General features: G+C 28.6%; 1 protein-coding gene and 1 long non-coding RNA gene across 2 annotated transcripts; one reads left to right on the forward strand and one right to left on the reverse strand.

Moving 5' to 3' along the window:
* Nucleotides 1–6366: 6366 nt before the first annotated feature.
* LOC130803130 (protein NRT1/ PTR FAMILY 5.1) lies at nt 6367–18074 on the forward strand. The gene is made up of 4 exons (XM_057667317.1): nt 6367–6704; nt 7229–7446; nt 11281–11849; nt 17020–18074. Exons 1-4 carry the CDS (start codon nt 6590–6592, stop codon nt 17885–17887), a joined length of 1770 nt encoding a protein of 589 aa, XP_057523300.1. The 5' UTR covers nt 6367–6589; the 3' UTR covers nt 17888–18074.
* A 266-nt stretch (nt 18075–18340) lies between these two features.
* LOC130803131 (uncharacterized) lies at nt 18341–21134 on the reverse strand. The gene is made up of 4 exons (XR_009039853.1): nt 20856–21134; nt 20542–20733; nt 19663–19732; nt 18341–19242 (listed from the first exon to the last, which is right to left on the reverse strand). It is a non-coding gene; the product is annotated as an uncharacterized LOC130803131 (long non-coding RNA).
* Nucleotides 21135–21614: the final 480 nt, after the last annotated feature.

Raw genomic sequence — 21614 nt, forward strand, 5'->3', positions numbered from 1 at the left:
AAATTAATTACTAGTTGTTGGTTATTTATTAAAGAAAAAATAAGCTAAAAAGTCATTTTAAAGCAAGTAAAAAGGGAGTCAAAGAAGCTTTTTGATCATTTTATTATTGCTTAAAACTCAACAAACATAATTTTTAACTATTTAACTAACCAACAAGTCAAAAGACAACCAAATACCAGTGAAAGAGAATCAGAAATATTAGGGTAATGTTCTTTTCAATTTATTATAATTATGTTAAATAATGTCTGTATATCCCCTCTTACTACATTGTTTATCAAATGAGTGTTCGGTTAGGAAAATATTTTATAGGAATTTTTTTTAAGGAAACTACTTAATTTCGATGGAAAACATAAATGAAAGTTAGCTAACATCATTATGTGTTGGTTTGACGAAAAACAATTATACAAGAAATAAGATATAAGATATATTAGCATGAAAGAATGAATGAAAATATAATATTAGGATTTATCTGTGAATTTTTCTCCAGCCGAAAGACTCTTTAGTCATATTCTCTTTTATGAGTATGAATTGCTGTCTTTTTTTCTGATCGAAATCTGATTATACTTTTTACAAAGTAGGAGACACTAGGTAAGATGATGATAAATATATATTTTCTACTTAAAATTTATACTTAAAGATTCTACCAAGGCTCATAAGTACTATTTAGAATAAATTAGAGTACAAGACAAGATGCAAATCCTACTATATCCTAGAGGATGGCTAAGGCTAACATACCGTGTGCCCTCTACACAAGGTTAGTCCTACGGTAGATTATGGACCAGTTTACTATATCAATTATGGTGTAATGATTTAGTTTCCCTTCTTGTTTGGGACTGCTCCACTGTTGTTGGAATTCGGTCGGCCGGACCTTTCTTACAATCAATTTTTTTTTTTTACTTTTTCGGTCATTTAGCTTTATTGGCTTTTGACACCAACACTAAGAAATTTGATTTACTATGTTTAAATAATCATTATTTAATAAAAAATATATAATATACAGTATAAAAGTTTTAAGATCATATCTAAAAATTAAAATGAAAATATATACATTAGGACGAACTAAAGTAGAAAATATTATAAAATAAATGGAATAGGGTGTAATGGAGAAGATTTGCCACTTGCCATAAGAAGTATAAAATTTACCAAAATATTGAAAGCATATATACACACTTATTAGTATTTCAATATAAATGTACGACAAGAGCGCATCAACAACAATAATAATAATAATAATAATAATAATAATAATAATAATTATTATTATTATTATTATTATTATTATTATTATTAGTAAATAACAACAAAAACCAAACTAAACTATGCTAAATGAATTATTCTAAATTAAACTAATTTGACTTAATAAAGTTAAATGAAACTGAATACATAAATAAACCAGGAAAAATATTAATAACGACTATCAATGTATAATTATTAATTTTCATATGTAGATAAAATCTTCAACCCGTCGTACTTTTTTTGTTGTTAATTACTTCTTGCACAGTTTTCTGAGTAAATTTTAAACCTTAATATCTCTAAATACGCATTATAAAAATTATAAAAAATATATAGTAAAAAATATACATTAAAACGAATATAAAGATAAAGAGATCTCTATATTTTATCATCTACATATGTCTTAAAATTCTTAATTAATTTTTTCTTTCTAAAATAGAATATTATAAATAGGAAGTAGATTAGGAAAAAGAGGGAGGATTTGATACCAATGTTTCAACTTTCATTTACAAGTTGTTAAGACGGAGAAGTTGAATAAACTCAACAGCAACCTGAATAAAAGGTAATGAACTTGGGCATTATACTTTAGTAGCATAAATTTATCAAGGAAGGATAAGGAGGGTATCGCCCAACTTTTAGCACTTAGTTAAGATTAGAGATGTTCAAATCAGATCAAATGATATGATGTTTAGCTGATATTTTAATCGATTTTGACTTGACCGACTTCAAAATATATTTAAATTTTTATAAAAATCAATGTAAATGCAAGACTCGATTTTGAACCGACCGAAAATATCTGACTCGAAATTGACCCGATGACCCGAATGAACACCTATACTTAAGAGTCTTATGTTAAAATAAACGTTTCAACTTTATTTATTAATATTGTTGACTGTACAAATATCTTAGCGATTCAACTTTAAATTGAGTTTTCTCTAACATTATGTTAAAATAATAATTTTGAAGAGAAAAAAAAGAAGGAAAGAAGAAGGGAAGGAAGATAAGTAGAAGAAAACCAATTTATTTTTTTTAGGAAGAAAAAAAGGAAAAGAAGAAAGATGAGAGTTTTCTCTTCAAAAATTTCCAAATACTTAGAAGAGATAGAGACCGGCTTCAAATCTAATCGCTTCAAATCTCTTCTCTTTCATTTTTTTTTTACCAAAATAAAGAATCTTTCATTCGGCTTCAAATGATCTCTCTTCTTCCTTCCCTTAATATCGTTCCATTCAAACACATCCTTAAGTTTATTTTAGAGTTATTATATTTAATTATACATAATATGTAGTATATATTCTTCTGCCCATTTGAGATATGCCCATCCAAGAAATGACACATAGATTAAGAAAAATAGAAAAGAGTATTTGAGTAAAGTATTATAGGTGAGGTTATTATGTTCTTTAGGAGTTAATAATGTTATATATAGGTTTTAATAAATTGTAGGTTTTAAAGGGTATATTATTATTTATTAGAGGTGGGTTCATGTCATAAGATAGTAATGGTATACGATAGAATTTAAGAAATAATATAACCTAAATACTGAGGAAAATGGATAATCCACTTATAAGATGTCTGAAAACAGGTTTACTAGCTACTACAACAAATGGGTAGTAGTAAGAGTACTCCTCAAGTTTATAGTGTGACATATTTTCTTTTTCGTTGTTATAAGACAATTCACGTATGAGTAATAATAGGCACTTCAACATATGAATTTAATGGTTCGAACTAAAATAGTATAGGGTCAAACTCAAAAGCATGAAGGAAGTAGTACTCTTATATAATTAATGATAAAAGTGTGTAACATATTTAAAATTTACAATCATCAGCTTAAGCGTATGGTTCACTTAGTTTCTTGACGTAGTATTAGAATCTTTTATTATTTTAAGTTGAATATCAAATATAAGATATGAGTTGAATATGCGTTGCATCCACTTATTCACACTAGTATTTTTATTTTATTTTTTTTGCAATTTTCTATATTATTGTGTAATTTTATAAACTATGTTGATGTAAACCTTTTAACTACACATAAAGAGTCTTACCATCAAAATTAAATGGTAAAATATTAATCAAAAATTAAATGATAAGTTGGTAAACTAATACATCAAAAATTATGTCAGTCACCAATATTCTCCCATTTTTGTACGTGAGATGATAATTAGGCATTTCTGCTTGGCGTTCTTTTGTTGATTTTCAACTTTTGACAATTAGCTTTTACTTACTTTAAGGATCACAATAACATAAAGGTCACTTTATTTTAACAATAATTGCAAATTTGCAACCAAACAAATATTAATAAATTTGGAATTTTCATATATGAGTCAAGACCTATCGACTACAACCGAAGGGGCAAGTTTTTAGTCGGGTCACTTTCAGTCGGCCGGTTAATTTTAGGTAATGTCATTTTCAGGTCAAATTAGTTTCAGATGGGGTCTTGCTAGGTTTGAGTTGGATTTAAAGAGACCTAATGGGTAAAAAAAATTTAAAAATATATATTTTTTAATGTCTTTTTTTAAAAATATATATTATGATAACTTTTATTTATAAAGATGTTTTTCAAAGTAATGGAGAGTTTGGTGAAGATGTTACTCATCGGCCACCATGGTGATAAGTGATAAGAAGTTCACTACTAGACTAAAAGGTAAATTTTATCAACTTGCAATCTGACATGTGTATGGGAATAAATGTTGGCCAGCTAAGAAACTCTTTGAACAAAGAATAGAGGTAGTAGAACTGTGCATGTTAAGGTGGATGTGCAGGCACACAATGATGGATAGGATAAAAAGACTAGGAGTTGAGAGACGGGCTCAAGGTTGCCTTATTATTGTCAAAGATGCGCGAAAATAAGTTGAGATAGATGGTATGTGAAAAGAAAGATTGTCGACACTCCGGTGAGGATGTAAAGAAGAATTGTATTAGAGGGTAAGAAAAGTCGAGGTAGATGCAATAGGACATGAGAGGAACAAATTAAGTTCAGCTAGTCTCTTGAGAAACCGTCTCTTTGAGAGACGTTTCTTAAGCCCGGCCAATTAAAGATTAAAGTCTACTTACCGTATTCTTAATCCCTACTTACATTATCCTTAATGTTTACTTACGGAATCTTTAATGCCTACTTTCGATATCTTAAATGTCTAATTACGTCATTCTTAATCTCTACTTACAATATTTTGAAAAATATATAATAGACCAACCCAATTAAAGATGATCTCTTAAATACCGTTTTTCAGAAGAATTTGTGAATTAAGTTAGATTTGTGAGTGTTGCACTTCTTGAAGGATTAGACTAGAAATATGTGTAGACAATGTAGTCGGAAACATATTATCTATGCTTTTAGACTTTTGATAGCCTTTTTTTCTTATAGTTTTGTACACGCTTTTTTTTATGAGTTTTATTCTTAATTATTTTTTCTTGTTACTTATTTATTTATTATGTTGTTTTTTCCTTTTCTTTTAAGCAATGCCTTCGCCTTAACTTAACTTGTATAAGAATTTGCACATAGCTTCCTAACACATATGACCTATCTCTTACATCCCAAGGGTCTCTATTTCTTGGCGGTCTTTTGGACTATATTTCTCCTATTTTATCTTTGGAGGGGTATGAGTATGGATTATGATTTTTTGTCTACTACCCTAAACTCTGACTGTATGTTGGATTTACAAGGCATGACAATAATTATCTTGTTACAAAGAACCTATATCTCTACTTTAAGGCCACAATTAAGAAATGTTGACTCAAAATATAAAAATTGACTAGATTTATAATGAATTCCTACTAAAATAATGTCAAAAAACTAAAAATATCGACTTATTGTTGAAAATAACAACGTAGAATTGAAAACGAATCAAAACGATCAGATTTCAATGATGACCTAAATTTCCAAATAAGAAATCAAAATCTCTTACATATTAGTCACAAACGCTTTTTTGACAAGCAATTACAATAATAAGCCATGTGAACCAAAAACCTATAATAGATATTAACACATTACAACCAATTCACAAAATATAAAAATTTATATCAAATTTGAACTAGTAGAATTCTAATTCTCTATTGTATATAATTATAGGTACAAGGAAGGTAGAACTACAAACAAATCAATTTTTGCATATAATATAAATCGACTAAGCTTTAGAATTTGTCATCTTCTTTTATTCTCTATTTTCATCTTTTTTTATTCTCTATTTTGCTTCTACTACAAGAATATTATTCACGATTTTTTCAGTTGGGTATAATCTAGTTTTTTCCGAAATTTCAGGATGGATCATTTTCGAGCTACAGGGAACTATTAATTTGAGGCGAATTTTAGGTTAATTTCAGATCAAATCAAATTTTAAAAAGTATAGATGGGACCATTACAGTTGTTCAGGCGAACGATCAGTTCGGATTGAGGTAGGGTGCATGTTAGCCAATTTGGTTATTATTCGGTTGATTGATTGTCGAATGTGTTATGCAATAGATTATGTGCTCAGTACAAGTTGCAAGTCAATATTGACTAATACTCCCTTCTATTCATAGACAATAGGATATTTGGGTTTTGCACCAAAACCAAAGAGGGATGGAGAACCACTTAAAAGTAGGTGGAAAACTCTCTTTTTTCATAAAGGGTATTAATATTTATGTGTTATTGTGTTGTTGTAGTAAAGGTAAAAGAGTAAAAAAGAATGACAAAAAAATGGGACATTTCAGTGAATTGGCCCAATAAGAAATTGTCTCATTCTCTACGAATAGGAGGGAGTACCATCTTGGGTAATGTTTGTATTCGAATCAAGTCAAATTTAATTCTAATCAATTTTGAGTAAGATTAATAATATACACACACACACACACACACACACACACACATATATATATATATATATATAGGTCTAAGTCGGTTATATTTGAAGTTAAATCACTTTAAGCCATTTTTAAATTTGAATCTTTTTATAGTTCAGATTTAGTTTGATCGAGTTATATTGCTTTATTAGTTGGGTCATATTAAAATCATGTTAAGTTTGAGTCAAATAATATCTAATTTAAGTTATATTTTTATTTTATATTAAGTTGAAAACAAGTCATCTTGAATTTGAATTTTTTAAATGACCATAATAAAAGTAATCGGCATTTATTAATATAATTAAATGTTATCCTATCCTATGGAAAGAAGAAAAGGGAGAAGGAACATCACCTAAGGTAGTCTATATATAGCCTAACATCCACAACCTCCACTCTTATATTGTGTGAGTATTCCTACCTACTTTCATTCCTTCTAAACTCTAACAAACCCACCTTAAATACACAAGAATATCACAAACTTAACACTTACCATCATTCAAAAAACCCAACCAACTAAAAACAAACTTTTTTTTTGAACCCAAAAATGGACTTGGAAACAAACACTAGTGACTACACCCATGATGGAACTCTAGATCTTCGTGGTCGTCCTATTATAGCCTCTAAGAGTGGCAAATGGAAGGCTTGTGCTTTTCTTTTAGGTAACTTTCTTCACAAAGCCGTCATTCTAAAGTTATGTTCCACTTTTTTATTTAGATGAGTTGATTATTTATCGATCAAATCAGAGGCATATCTATAACAAAATCAAATGATTTCGATAACATTTAAAAAAATGTGCTTAAAGAGGTTTGATCGATCATCCCAAGTCAATGCATTCACATGGCAAAACTAACATATATATGTATATATATATATATATATATATATATATATATATATATATATATATATATATATATATATATATATATATATATATATATATATATATATATATATATATATATATATATATATATATATATATATATATATATATATTAGTATTTTAGTATATGATTTTATTTATAAGTTGAAAGTTGTAAGTTCATATCATTAACTTACCTTGGATCCTCCCCTGGATCAAACAGGAACGAATCTTTGGGACGGAAGAGAATATATATTTTGTTGTGAAATTAATTATGATTTATTTTTGGTCTAATTAATTTGGATATGTAAAATGTAGCTTATGAAGTATTTGAGAGGATGGCTTTTTATGGCATAGCTTCAAATTTGGTGGTTTACTTAACAACCCAACTCCATGAAGACACAGTTTCCTCAGTTAGGAATGTGAATAATTGGAATGGAGTTGTATGGATGACACCAATCCTTGGTGCTTATCTTGCGGATGCCTACCTTGGTCGATATTGGACTTTCACCATCTCTTCTCTAATCTATGTCATGGTACGCAAACTTCTACCATCATCTTAGTTTATTTGTATCTCTCGTGTCGGATCTTGTGTTGTAACTTCGAGCCTTAAAAAAATTAGTGGGGTCGAAATTCAAACACTCAATTTTTGTTTGAACTTCATATCCTTGTCTACTAAATCACAGTTTTTTTATTGTAAATAATAGACAACATTTTAATTCTGTATAAATAACCCAAAATTTTTTAAGGAGACTGATCAAGCCTTAATTTGGACCCTACAAAAGATTCGTCATTGTCTAATAGTATGCAATATAAGACAATATCGATACTGTAAGTTAATGATTGAGATCTCAAAATATGTTATATACTCAAGGACCATTAATATCTTTGACAATATGTAATGAATCTCTTCCATGATCAAGTCTATGTTCTTACTTTTGTTTTGACGGCAGGATTATGTTCATACATATATAAGTATATATGTAGGACATGATCTTTTGGTTACCACTACTAGTTGATTTTGGTGTGATTCCTTACTAAATATTGTTTATATGAATAGTGAGGGGCCAAAATTGTTCAATGTCTTATTCGGAATAGATGGGGAGTTGGGACAATATTGATGGGAATGGATGTGGATTTGCAACATTTGCTCCCCACGAATCAAGCTTAAGGTAGTAAAAGAGTTCATGATTCTTTGGAGGGTAGCTACGTAGTGCTTCTAATTCTCCACTTTTGGGTCACTATAGTCTCCACGACCGCATCTCTGAGGTAGAGCGGGATGGACGGCCATTTTCAACCTTAATAATAATTAATAATTGAAAAGAGAAATAATAACGTCTACAACGTTAAATTCAAATTACCGCTTGACTTAAAATTTTGACCATTAAAATAGTTGAAATCTTGTGATTTAACATGAATGTTGTAAATATTGATACTTGAGTGGTTGTAACTTACAAAAATAGATAAGGCTATAATTTGTAAAAAAAATAAATTTTAAAGTTATAATTCGTAAATAATTCATAAGAAAATAATTTTGTTCTTGAAAGAAAAAAGTTAAAATCATGTATATCAAAGATTACTCTACATTCGTAATTTTGCATCTAGAAATTCTTATAAGAATAATTTAGGAAAAATTATCTTGAATAATCCAATATTTTCATGATTTTTCTATAATAATCCAACCTATTAATTAACCATGAATAATGCAAACTTTAGAAGTTATTTGCCTAGAGTAAGCCTAGTAACTGGATGACTTACTATAACAAGTTTTATTTTTTCTTAAAAAAGATAAATTAAAATAAAATGTCAAAAAAATTGTAAAAAAATATTAAAATTTTTTTTGACTTTTTCATTATTCAGAATTTTTTATGTAAATTTTCAAAAATTTTCTTTAATTTTAAATTAATTTTTAGGTAAATTACACACTATAACAAGTCATCTGGTTACCCAAATTTACTCAATGAAAATATCCCCTAAAATTGGGATTATTAATGGTTAATAAATAGGGGGAATTATTGTAGGAAAATCATGAAAAAATTGGATTGATCTAGGTAATTTTTCCAATAATAATTATGTAAATATTAGGATATTTTTATTAAGTTTTGTAGTGCTTTATGTGAATATCAGGAATAATGTAAGCGTATTAATAACCACAAATTAAAATAATTATCATATTAATTTTGCATATCTTTCTTAAAAATTATAAAAACTAGTCCATAAAGATAAACTATAAGCGAATTTGATAGTCTCATCATATTTTAGTTATATGCTAAATTAATGTCCTCTAAATTAGGCGTAAAGCAAGTATTTATAGATCTTACTGGTATAGACGATTTTGATGAAACATTGCCAGTAAGAACATACTTCTATGATAAATTTCCTTGGATATATTTTTAGTGCTGTTAGTCTTAGACTACGATCCATTTATTAAACGTTTGTAACACTAATTTAAATGATCGTGACGTACCAATAAGTTTTATCGTTCTTTTTGCCAACAACATGAACTACTTTTATTCCAAACATGTTGGGGGTAACACATAACTCGTAGCTTGATCGGTGTAACTGATTTAACCAACTAATTTTGAGCTACTGCTCAGAGTAGTGTGATACTTCGTGTTGGGTTTTAAAAACAATTGGTAGACTATCTTTATCAATAATGTGCATTCTTTTTCAAGAGAGCTCATTCGCTAAACTCCTCAGTTAAGCGTCTTTGGTGAGGTTGCATGCCTCCTGAGAATTTTTATTGGGTGCGTACAAGTGAGACCAACATGCGGTGAAAAGATTTGCGTTGGTTTGTAGGGTCAGTCTACAGCTTTTAGTGTAGTCACCAGCGATCCGATGGGGGTAGGTTTTAGAAGTAGTTTGTTCAAAAATAGTTGATTCATGACATTAAGTTGTTTCAACCACCTAATTTACTAAATTCTAGCTAGCATTAGATGGTTTAACCACTAAACTATCTATTCATTACAAAAATACGCTAAACTTGTCTATTAAACTATTTTGCAAACCCCCTATCATATAGGCTACTTGGCTCACTAAGCTATCTTATGAATTTTCTCTATAATATTAATGTATGTCCTATTTTAATATACTATACTATTTGTTGCACATTTTAAATATGTATATTATTACTTAATTATTGGCTTAATAATTAAAATTATTGATCTATAGTGAATATCTTCCCAATTTTATTTAATAACTTGAATGAAGGAAGACTGAAAAAAGTTTTTAATTATCAACCACCTGACATTGTTTTGAAAGCCACCTATTTGTAAAGGGTTATTTTTTTTAATAAATCCATTGTCAAGATTGTTTACCCTATTGCTCTTACTATTATTGTAAAAGAGCAGTGGAGATTATATGCTTATTACAAAAGCACGATATTGGATTTAGTGGCATTAAAAAAATCATTGATTAATAATTTTAGGGTAATAAATGTTAGTTTTTATTTTAAGTTTCACTATAAAGACGATAAGTGATATTTTATTTGGCTTTTAATGGCACATGTAATTGTTAATATAGTCTATAGTGACATTTATGAGAAATGTCACTAGATTCTATGTCGCAAAAGGCTTTAGTATGATTTTTTATTATGCTGCTAAAGAATTTAATAAATGTGACTGAATCTACTATATATACTATTAGATTATTAAAGTAGTGATATTTAAATAAAATATCGCTAATATATCCCACTAAAAACAAATTATGTTGTAGTGAATTATTCTATCTTGAACAGGGGTTCCCCTCAAACATTTTTCTTAATATAAATATATAATATGTACATAATGCTTCGAGTAATTATTGTTTTAACGTTATATAAATTAAGATGTAAAAAGTTTGAATTTTAACCTTTTTCACATAAGTTTTACAATTAATGTAGCTTTTTGCTACCATGTACTATCAATTTAATTTTTTGACATAATTTTAAATGTTAATATAAATTTAAGCTGATGATTATAATCCTGATATATACTCTTTCTCTAGTTACATAACATATCCATTGTCAAGATTATTTACCCTATTATTATTGCTATTACATTTATTATAAAAGACCAGCTTATTACTAAAACCTAATTATTCTATCTTGTATAGGGTCCCCTCAAACATTTTTCTTAACATAAATATATAATATGTACATAATGCTTCAAGTAATTATTATTTTAATATTTTAAAAATTAAGACATTTAAAGTTTTAAATTTTAACTTTTTTCAAACAAGTTTTCCTACCATCATAGTTTAGTTGATTCTTTAACGTAATTTTAAATGTCAATATAAACTTAAGTTGATGATCGTAAGTCTGAAATATATTCTTTCTCCAATTACCTAACATAAATATTTATCGTATCTCACATTTTAACCTCATTTTATAGGGCATGCTACTCTTGACAATGGTAGTTTCTCTCAAGTCCTTAAAACCAACATGCACAAATGGAACATGCAACGACAATCAACATTCTTCACTCCAAATAATGTTATTCTACACGTCCCTCTACATAATTGCCCTTGGTGCGGGAGGTACAAAGCCTAACATCTCCACATTTGGCGCAGACCAATTCGACGATTTCGATCCCCATGAGAAACAACTTAAAGTCTCATTCTTCAATTGGTGGATGTTTTGTGCCTTCTTAGGAGGTTTATTTGCAACTTTAGCGCTTGTTTATATACAAGAAAACTTGGGTTGGGGTTTAGGTTATGGTATTCCTACTATTGGCATTATATTATCCTTAATAGTTTTTTATATAGGAACACCGATTTATAGGCACAAACCTAAAAATGTTAAAAGCCCGACCGGAGATATTGTTAAGGTTGTTTTTACTTCATTGGCCAATTGGAAACTTAAAGTTGCTAGTGATCCTAAGGAGAATGATCAAGAAGTTCAACCACAACATGCCATCACCAATGTTGGAACAACCAAGGAAAATCAAACTTCCATTTTCAGGTAACTTAATTTTTTTTTTCACCTTTTAGCAATGAATCTTATTAGATTTAACTAGTTATAAAATAAATTTGAACCTATTTGAGCCTTCTAAATGTATAATACTCCCTCCGTCTCATTGAATTTGCATTTTTTATTTTTATTAGTTCTACTTAATTTGCATCATTTTCTATTTTGGTCCGTCCTGCTTAATTTGCATTATTTCTATTTTTAAATGATGACCTACCACTTTTTTTAATCTTATCTATGTATTTTAACTCTCTTTTAATTTCATCCACGCAATTCATTATTTCTTTCAATTTATTACCACTTTCTTAAAATAACTCAATTTCTCTTTTATTCAAATCAAAAAGAACAGAGTAGTATATATGTTTAAAAGGAGAGGAAATTGAGCTTAACTTTGTATAGTTAAGAATAGTCATGGGTCAGATGTAGGTTAGGTTTCAACTAAAACTAGTTTCAAATTCAATTGTTCTTAATTATAATTGTTCTTAATTACTTTAAAATGGGTCTAAATGTATAATTACAGTTATTAATATCAACCAAGTATTTAGCACGAAGTCAGAATTCAAAGAAAAGTAAGGTAAAAAAAAATATCATACTTATAAATTTATTGTATCTTTTTCACCAAATTAATCTAACTAAAACTTTATCTTTTATTGCAAATTTTAATTGCCAAGGAGCATAATTTCTTCACCTATTTTAACTTTTTAAAAATAAATCACTTCATTCCTGATTGGAGAGAATAAATTGGGTCAACATCAAATTTAGTACAGACCCCAGGTTGAGGGAAACAAGAATTATTGGAGGGGGTGGGGGGCAGTGTCAGATGTAGTTTATGATAATGTGTGTTACTCCTATTATACTATATCTCGTAGATTTATTTAAAAATTTAAATCTTAATATATTCGTCTTAATATATATTTTTTAAATATTTATTTTTAAAATTTTTTAAAAACTCGCAATTATAATTATTTGATTTTTAAATTTGAATTTACCCAAAAAGTGAATCAAACAAGTAAAAAATATATATATATATATTATTTTTTAAATAACAAATTTAAGAGAAGGAGAATATTCCACTTGTTGTTGGTAGTATACATTTTAGTTGCAGTTCATTGGTGAATTGTTGTAAATGGTAGTACCAACTACCAAGTTTGTCAACTATCACGCACAACTAGGATTCTGTTACAATGAGTACCTTAGAGAAAAGGTTATTGCTTTGTATGGTCAATTTCGATTATTTATAGGCCAACCATCCATATAACTTTGTTTGGTCATATTCCCTCTAGGATTCTAATGGTCCTCAATCCTCATAGGATCTTTACTATTTATTTTTTTGTGTAGTTTATCCATTTTACTTTGTTACTATTATTTTCTATTATCAAAATGTTTTTGTTTTTGTTTTTATTTTCATTTAAAAATTTTAACTTTATTTTAATATTATTCTAACAATTCAAATGATCTTACAAATTTTTAACTTTGTACAATATAAAATTATAGCAATATTCATATTTGAGGATTCTACATTGGCAAGATTTTTAGATAAAATACATACTTTTACATTGAATAAAAAGTAGAATTGAATAGATATAATTGATCATCGTAGCACACTTTAAAGACTTCTAGGAATATCAAAGCTTCATTGATTATTAAACCAATAACTTTATACTACACTCCTAACAAACTAACAATATTAGTAGTATGCAATTAAAAAAATCTATAAGGGTCAAATTAAAAATAAATCGCAAAAGAGAATATCAAGTCGGGCCCCTGTCGGCCCCCATGTGGCTTCACTATCTTACACTATCCCACCTAAATCTCAGCTAGATGCGCCATTGCATTTCATGACTTAATTTTATATACTCCTTCTGTTTCATAAAGTTGTACTCATTTATCATTTTAAGTCGTTTTATTTATTGTTCTCTTAAAACACCATTCTATTTATATCACAAATTTTGGATATAATTAACTCTTTTCATTCTCATTTTAATATTTTATTAATGTTTATAGTGCCTAAATATTTTCTAGTAATTTCATTTAACATTGTTATATTGCTTATGATCCTTATATGTTTACTATATTTTTTCCATTATTTTAATATTTTTAAAGCTTATAATGAACTTTACTTTATTAAATTTATTATTCAATAAAATAATATATTTATCATTTAAAAATTCTATTTTTTTTATTTCTGTGAAACTTAATTGTGAAAATAACTTGAAGTAATAAAGAGGGTATGATACAAAATTAGTAGCGAGTTTCCTTTTGTGTAAACTCTAATAATAATGACAAGTCTTAGTCGTCCAACCTGATTCCAGTTGGATATTCCTCCAACCTGATTCCAGTTGGATATTCTTTGAGATAGGGATCCAATCACCTAAAATTTAATTTTTAATTTGTTGCTCCAAAATAGGTGCTCATACTAATAATTCATAACTCATAAATGAGTTATATAGAGTATGTTCTATTTAATCTAGTGAAAGTTGATGGGTTGGTTAGTACAATTGTACCATTATGGCATTATCCAATTATTCGCGCACACCCTATTCGAGTAGTAGCTTTTGACATTTATTGAGGATTAATGGACCCAAATGAAAGCCTTAACTACACCGGAAAACTACTCATTAGACAAAATAGCAACGATAAATATGTATGATTGTATTATAAGGGAAGGGACTATGAAAGTGAAAGAGACGTAAAATACTAATGCAGAAGTGTCAACTTTAAGTAGAAAAGTAAAAAGTAAAAAATAAAAAAATAAAAAAAAGGTGTTCATATATGATGCAGTCTATAAATTAGGCTAATATGCAAGAAAATTATGATTTTTTCTTGCATATTAGCCTAATTTATAAATTGCACCATATATAAGCACCATTTTCGTTCTTTACTTACCTACTTAAATTTAACGCTTCTACTTAAGAATTTTACGTGTCTTTCACTACCTTTTATATTCCTTTCTCTTATAATACAAGAACAAAGATTAAAGATTATAATTCTAGAATTACAATGGAATAAAGGTTAGTTTTTGGGAAAGAGGTTTTACATCAATAGGCAGCTAAATGAGCAAACAAGGTAGCTAATAGTAATGAGACTTTTACCCTTGCTAAACATATTCTAGGGTTGTAGGTGTACAATTAAGTCATAATTACTTGGTAAACTATAGTCATCTATAATCCTTAATAGATAGGTTTGTTTGTAAAATGGTGTAGAAATGGAACTATTAGGAAGAATAGGATGGAGCATTTTACAATTTTTTTGTTTCATCATATTTGCTACATTTGACCTTTTTACACAATTTAATGTGTTATTTTAAATGTTTATATGTTGAAATATTCTCATTTAAAAATTATAAAAATTAATATTATGAAAGTATACGATTAGACAATTTAAACAAGATCTCACTTGCATATATTTATTCTTACATATTAACAGCAATATAAAATAAATTTAAACAACAAATAATATCAATAATTATAGTATAACGAGTACTTCAGAACAAAGTTTAAATAGCAGGCGCATTGAAATAAAAGAAATAAAACCAAATGGGGGTAGTATATTCCAACTAATATGGGGAGTATAAAATTGTAATGTACAGTACTATCTATGTTTGTTTCCACTATGATTGGTTTAGCCAAATGTAAGCTAAGATGTTGTCATAGTTCATTGGTGAAATGGTCTGCCATTGATGTAAATGTGGATGGTTTTATCAATTAGTTTGGCCAATTTATTGGACCACTACTAGGAATCTTATACTACCTATTTCCCATAAATATTATTAATTTGATAATAGATGGTAAAGTTGTATATTATGAGAAATTGCCTAAAATGTGTTAAAATTGCTTTATTGATAATGAATGTGAAATTTAAGAAAAATGGATAAATCGGTATTTTATAAAAACGTGCGAGAAATGTGTAACTAAGATAAAAACGTAAATAAAATGTATAAATAATCAGAAATTTCTAATCAATCACCGTAATTTCTAAATCGCCATAAAAGACGAAAAAACATAATAGTAAGATTCAAAACATTAAAAAGGGAGAATTAAAATCTTAAAGTTCTCATCTTATCAAATTCTATCATATAATTTTGATTTGTTAACTTTAAAATTAACCGTTATTTATTAAAATCTCCTATAAATAATAACTAAAAAGAGCAAAAATAGGTCATAATAAAAAATAAATGGTGACAGTGGAGAAATTTGTAGGACAAAGAATATCCGGTATAGCCAAATAAAGAGAAGCTATTAATGTGGTCCACTTTTACTATTTTTAGTTATCAACCCACATCTCTATTCACAAATTTATTGCATCGCTCTAAAGTTCTTCTCACAATAATGTGACTTTGTTCTTGATATTTTTATTCATTTCAATTTGCTTTATTTTGTTTGTTTAAATTGAAAATTTTCATACTCCCTCTTATTCAGATTAATTATCTTATTTAATTTTTACACTCTATCCAATGTACTAATTTAATTATAAATATTTGTGATTGTGCATAATTAAAAATAAAATCTTGATATTAATAAAATTTACATTTAGATAAATCAAATAAAATTTCAATTGACTATATTTTGAAAACTAGATTAAAAATAAAATATAAATTAAGAGTGATCAATGATGTTGTTTACATTTTTGTGTTTGTATTTATTATTTAATAGGAATTAGGATAAGAGTCTCAAACAGTTCATGTATAGAGGATGATTGATGGAAGAGTAATCCTACTCTTTAAGGGTGAAAGAAAGACTACACTATTTTTTGTCTCATTATATACATCATGAATAGTTATAAATTATATTGGTTGCAAAATATATTAATTGATGTAAGAAAAATTAGTCATGGAGGAATAATTCCCAAACGAAAAAAAAAATCTTTTATTATTCTCTAACTTTCTTTTGTTTGTCCATATTTAACAAATTAATAAGATTTTACATAAATACTCTAAGAGTAGAAAAACAAATAAACAAAAGAGCTAATTCTTCTCATGCATAACATGAACATATGCATCTTCATCATCAATATATCTGATATATTTAATAGGAGGCTACAGACAATGAGTCTCTCGGCTCAAAAAAACATGTTGTCTCGATCCCTAGGATAAACGTACACATGCATAATCAATATTTTAGCACGTAATATCATATTTTCATAAGCTTATTGTAATTTCTTGAAGGTTTTTTGACAAAGCTACAATAAAAGAAGGAAGTTCAAGAGTCCCATGCACACAAGCACAAGTAGAGAAAACAAAGCAAGTTTGTGGGATGATTATGATATGGTTAGTACTCCTTATTCCTAGCACAATTTGGGCTCAAATCAACACTCTATTTGTAAAACAAGGTACAACTTTAGATCGTCACATAGGGAGTCATTTTTTGGTCCCGGCAGCCTCCCTAGGGAGCTTTGTGACCTTGTCAATGCTCCTCACCGTACCAATTTATGATCGATATTTTGTGCCATTAATGCGAGAAAAAACCGGAAACCCTAGGGGAATCACCCTCTTACAACGCCTTGGTATTGGTTGTATCATCCAAATCGCAGCCATAGCAATCGCATATACGGTTGAGTTGCAAAGAATGCATGTCATTAAGGTGGAGCATGTTGTAGGAAAAAATGGACTTGTTCCTATGAGCATTTTTTGGTTATTGCCTCAATATGCCCTAATTGGTGTGGCGGATGTTTTCAATTCTATTGGTTTGCTTGAGTTTTTCTATGACCAATCGCCCAATGACATGCAAAGTTTAGGGACAACATTTTTTACGAGTGCTATTGGAGTTGGAAATTTTTTAAATAGTATGCTCGTTACTATGGTTGATAAGATGACCGGAAAAAATGGTGGAAAGAGTTGGATCGGAAACAATTTAAATGATTGTCACTTGGACTACTATTATTTATTCTTGTTCGGATTAACGATTTTGAATATGGGGGCGTTTATGTGGGCATCAAGTGTCTATGTTTATAAAAAGGAGTCTAAAATGGTACAAGAGAATGGTAACTATGTCCCAATAGAAGGGAAGATTATAGATGCCTCACTAGGGTTATAAATATGTGAAGTAGGTTAATTGTAATTATTTAAATTAAAATTAGGAAGGTTGTTGAATTTCTCAATTGTAACTTGTAAGTTGTATCCAATCAATGATTGTATAAATAAGATTGTTTCACCTAATAAAGGTGAATTAGTTATAATGTCTTGAAATTTTATATGGTAATTAGACGTGGTAAAAATTTAAATTTGAGTTGAAGCTCTATATTATATCATTATTCAGCTTATATTAACGATCGTTAAGGTATGGGGAGAAATGGAAGACGTCTAACTATATCCATAAAATATAGCCGTTTCAAAATTATAGATTTAATTAATAGTTATTTATTTGTGCCACGTATGGTAAATTTTGACTTTATTTATATATTAATAAATAAGTTTTCTAAAGATGCATCATACATTTGCTATGTTACCCTCAAAAAATAACATTATTTTCTTTTTTAATGTTTACATCCTTCGTCTAAATAGTTAAAACAAAACTCACAATCCAAATACATCATGCACCTCCGTTGGTTCTAGTTTAGCTGTTTAAGCTTCATTTCAAATATATATAAGTATAGATTATTTTGAATTTATCTTAATTTGTATAATTTTTTAGTCGGAAGTAGATAAGAAAATCTCTACAGTTGAGGGGCGAAATAGAATGAAGCATTCCTATATGCGGTAAAAAACCAAACCCTTATTACACATATAAAGGAGAATACTCAATCACTAAGCTAACTCAGGATCCTTGAATCATACAATTAACTAAAAGGGGTGAAAAATTTCACGTGGCATCCTTACAAAGATTTACCATGTAGAATAATTAAATTGATTAATTGCTATATTTATTGAATTAAATAAGGTAAAGTTGATTTTATTCCATAACATGGCATTATATTTTATCATATTTCTACTATGTTGATTGATTGAAATAAAACACTACAATTTTATTTCAACTAAATAAGGAGAAAAATAAATACTAGCTCCCTAATATATGCTAAAAAAATTTAACAGAAAACAAAAGCAGTGTATATAACAACCCAACTTACCGTTGACTGAGTAAACAGGGTCATTACGGGGTTCATTTTTCAGGAAACTGAAATCACACTTCCAAAATTTGAGCAAAGGGGTCACCAGCTCTTTAACGTAACTAACTCAGCTTAATCTCAAACCAAACATCTAACTAAAACACAAGATAATCATACAATTCACTACATGTCCAATATAACCAACACAACCAAGTCTAATATATATTTATCAAAAAACCTAATACAAAACCACAAATTCCCACGTGCTCAGCTCAATATACATCCTTGGGACGCTAATCAACTCCGCTAATCCATCATTCCCGACTGGTTCCGATCTGTAAACAAACTAAAGGTTGGAAACAACAGAGTCAGATTAAACTAGAGAAGTAACAATCCAAAACAACAAAACATAGTAATTTTTCGAACAAAGATTTAAAAGCAACATTAGTTTCCTAGATCTATATGGGCACATGGAATCTAGTTTGAGAGGTGCCCCATAGCTCTAAGGCTATGTTGCTCTCGGGTGAAGCTAGTCAATATCTGAATGACAATTCGCCTCAAAAACAAGGAGTAGGGAACAATGTTCCTCAACTCCGTCAATGACCAGCTCGCAAGCCCGATCCATTAACTATATCATAATATCAACATAAGTAGTCAACAACCACATTTGTCTCAACAATTTTCAATTTCAAAAGAGCTTTAGCAAAAAGGTTTATTTTCAAGAATGTAATCTGGCCAGACCCTTTAAGGGACTGCTACTACTCACCAAGAACACTTCAAGAAGCTAGGTCTGGTTCTTCGCGATCACTAGAAGGGTTCCTCAATGATGTCGCCTCCTGAAACATAACAAATATAACATCACAACAAAGCATACCATGCTACAAGCTAGGTTCATATAACTCATTGCATCTCCTCCTATGACAGCATCTTAGTTCGAGCTTCAATTCTAATATTTCTAATTTCAAAGATTGCGCAAGTTATAACTCCAAACTCCAATATCATCAAAATATATAACCTTACTTTAGACTAGCTTATATTCTTGTAAAGATCATTCGTCTCCACACTTCCCTTTGTATTTCCAATTCAATCACTTCAATGTTCATCTCAACTAAAACCAAGAAACCAAACAAGAATAACAAACTATCCAGATAGAAGAACACAACTAATTTATCCATTCAACTAATAATTTCCACACGAACCCTACATACTTTCAAAACCATCAAGTTTCCATAATCTTTCTACATCCAACATCCTATCGATATTCTAATCTTGATAAATTCATACTAATTAATAATTCCAACAAATTGTTTCAACATTCAACAATTTACCATTTATACATCATAAAACCCCAATTATATTTTAATTTTAGAATTCTTTTCCAAAACTTCTCAATCACAATCTCTTATAATCACATATCAATCATCACTAGATTCATTAAATTAAAAGTAAACACACATATAGGTTTTCCATAAATTTCTCAATTAAAGAACTCGTCTAATTAATTTATATAATTCCAATATTCATCAATATTTAGAACTTAATACATGGTAAAAGAATATGTAAGTGAAAGTATGCCAATGAAACCAACCTCATATAAATAAGAACATAAATATCCAGAAAGAAGAAAAAATTAAGAAGGGTTTACCTTCTGTTTTGACGGTCAGCAAGGAAACACAACAAACTGGCTTCGAAAATAGATGTTTGTCTTGAATTTTCGATGCTTAAACAAACAAGACCAAATTCCAACTGTTTTCCCCTATTTTGGCAGAACATAGACTTGGGAAAGGAAAGGGTTCGATTGCTATTTTTCTGATTTCTACTTCAATGGAATAAAATCCTACAAAGATATTATTATTACATGAAATTCCAATCAAAGATGGCTAGGGTTTGAAATCAGAGAACATGAAAATGAATGTTACAAATCTGCTTGAAATTTAAAGAAAAGGAGGGAAACTATACCTGATGCTATTCTTTGTGTATTACTACCAGAAATTTGAGGGAAAAAAATATAGGTTTTATTCTTCGAAAATCAGAATCCAGGAGCAAGAGCCATTGTTGCAGTTCCTTCGAAATTCGAAGACAGAGAAGACGGCCAACTGTTGTTCTTCTTGCGAAAATCAGAGGAAGAATTCAGAAAAATCGAAGAACTCAGAAAAAACAGAGGAAGAAGATGAATGTGCGATGTTCCCTTGGTTCCGTCGCGTGAGAGAGAGGAAGGAAGAAGATTTTGAGTGTTTTTAATCAAATTAAAAAAAAAAAAAAAATTAAGTTTAGAATATATTTATATTATGTATCATTTTCGTACTAGTAATTCTCTTAAACTCACTCGTCTTAAATTATTAATTTTTCGAATGTATATCATAAAATTGTTAAAAGATAATTATATTGATTATATTTTACAATGAATATATCAAATTGATAACGATAATAATTATATCATTGCTTAAAAATCATAATACTTTTATATCTTAATACTAATAATTTCGTACATTACAAGAGTTTTTATACTAATTTGTTTGCCCTCATATAAATTTACTGCTCTCTTTATTCCTCTTTGATGTTTCAATTAACTTTTTTCAAAAGTTTCAAATCGAATTTTTAACGCTCAATATCTATAAATGCGTACCATGAAAATTTATAAAAGTAAATGAGATGAATCTAACAAAAGATCACATGAATATATATCTGTTGTAAGATCGCCTATAACTTAGGGGTTCT

The sequence above is a fragment of the Amaranthus tricolor genome, chromosome 16 (genome assembly GCF_026212465.1).
Source record: "Amaranthus tricolor cultivar Red isolate AtriRed21 chromosome 16, ASM2621246v1, whole genome shotgun sequence".
NCBI classification, from domain to species: domain Eukaryota; kingdom Viridiplantae; phylum Streptophyta; class Magnoliopsida; order Caryophyllales; family Amaranthaceae; genus Amaranthus; species Amaranthus tricolor.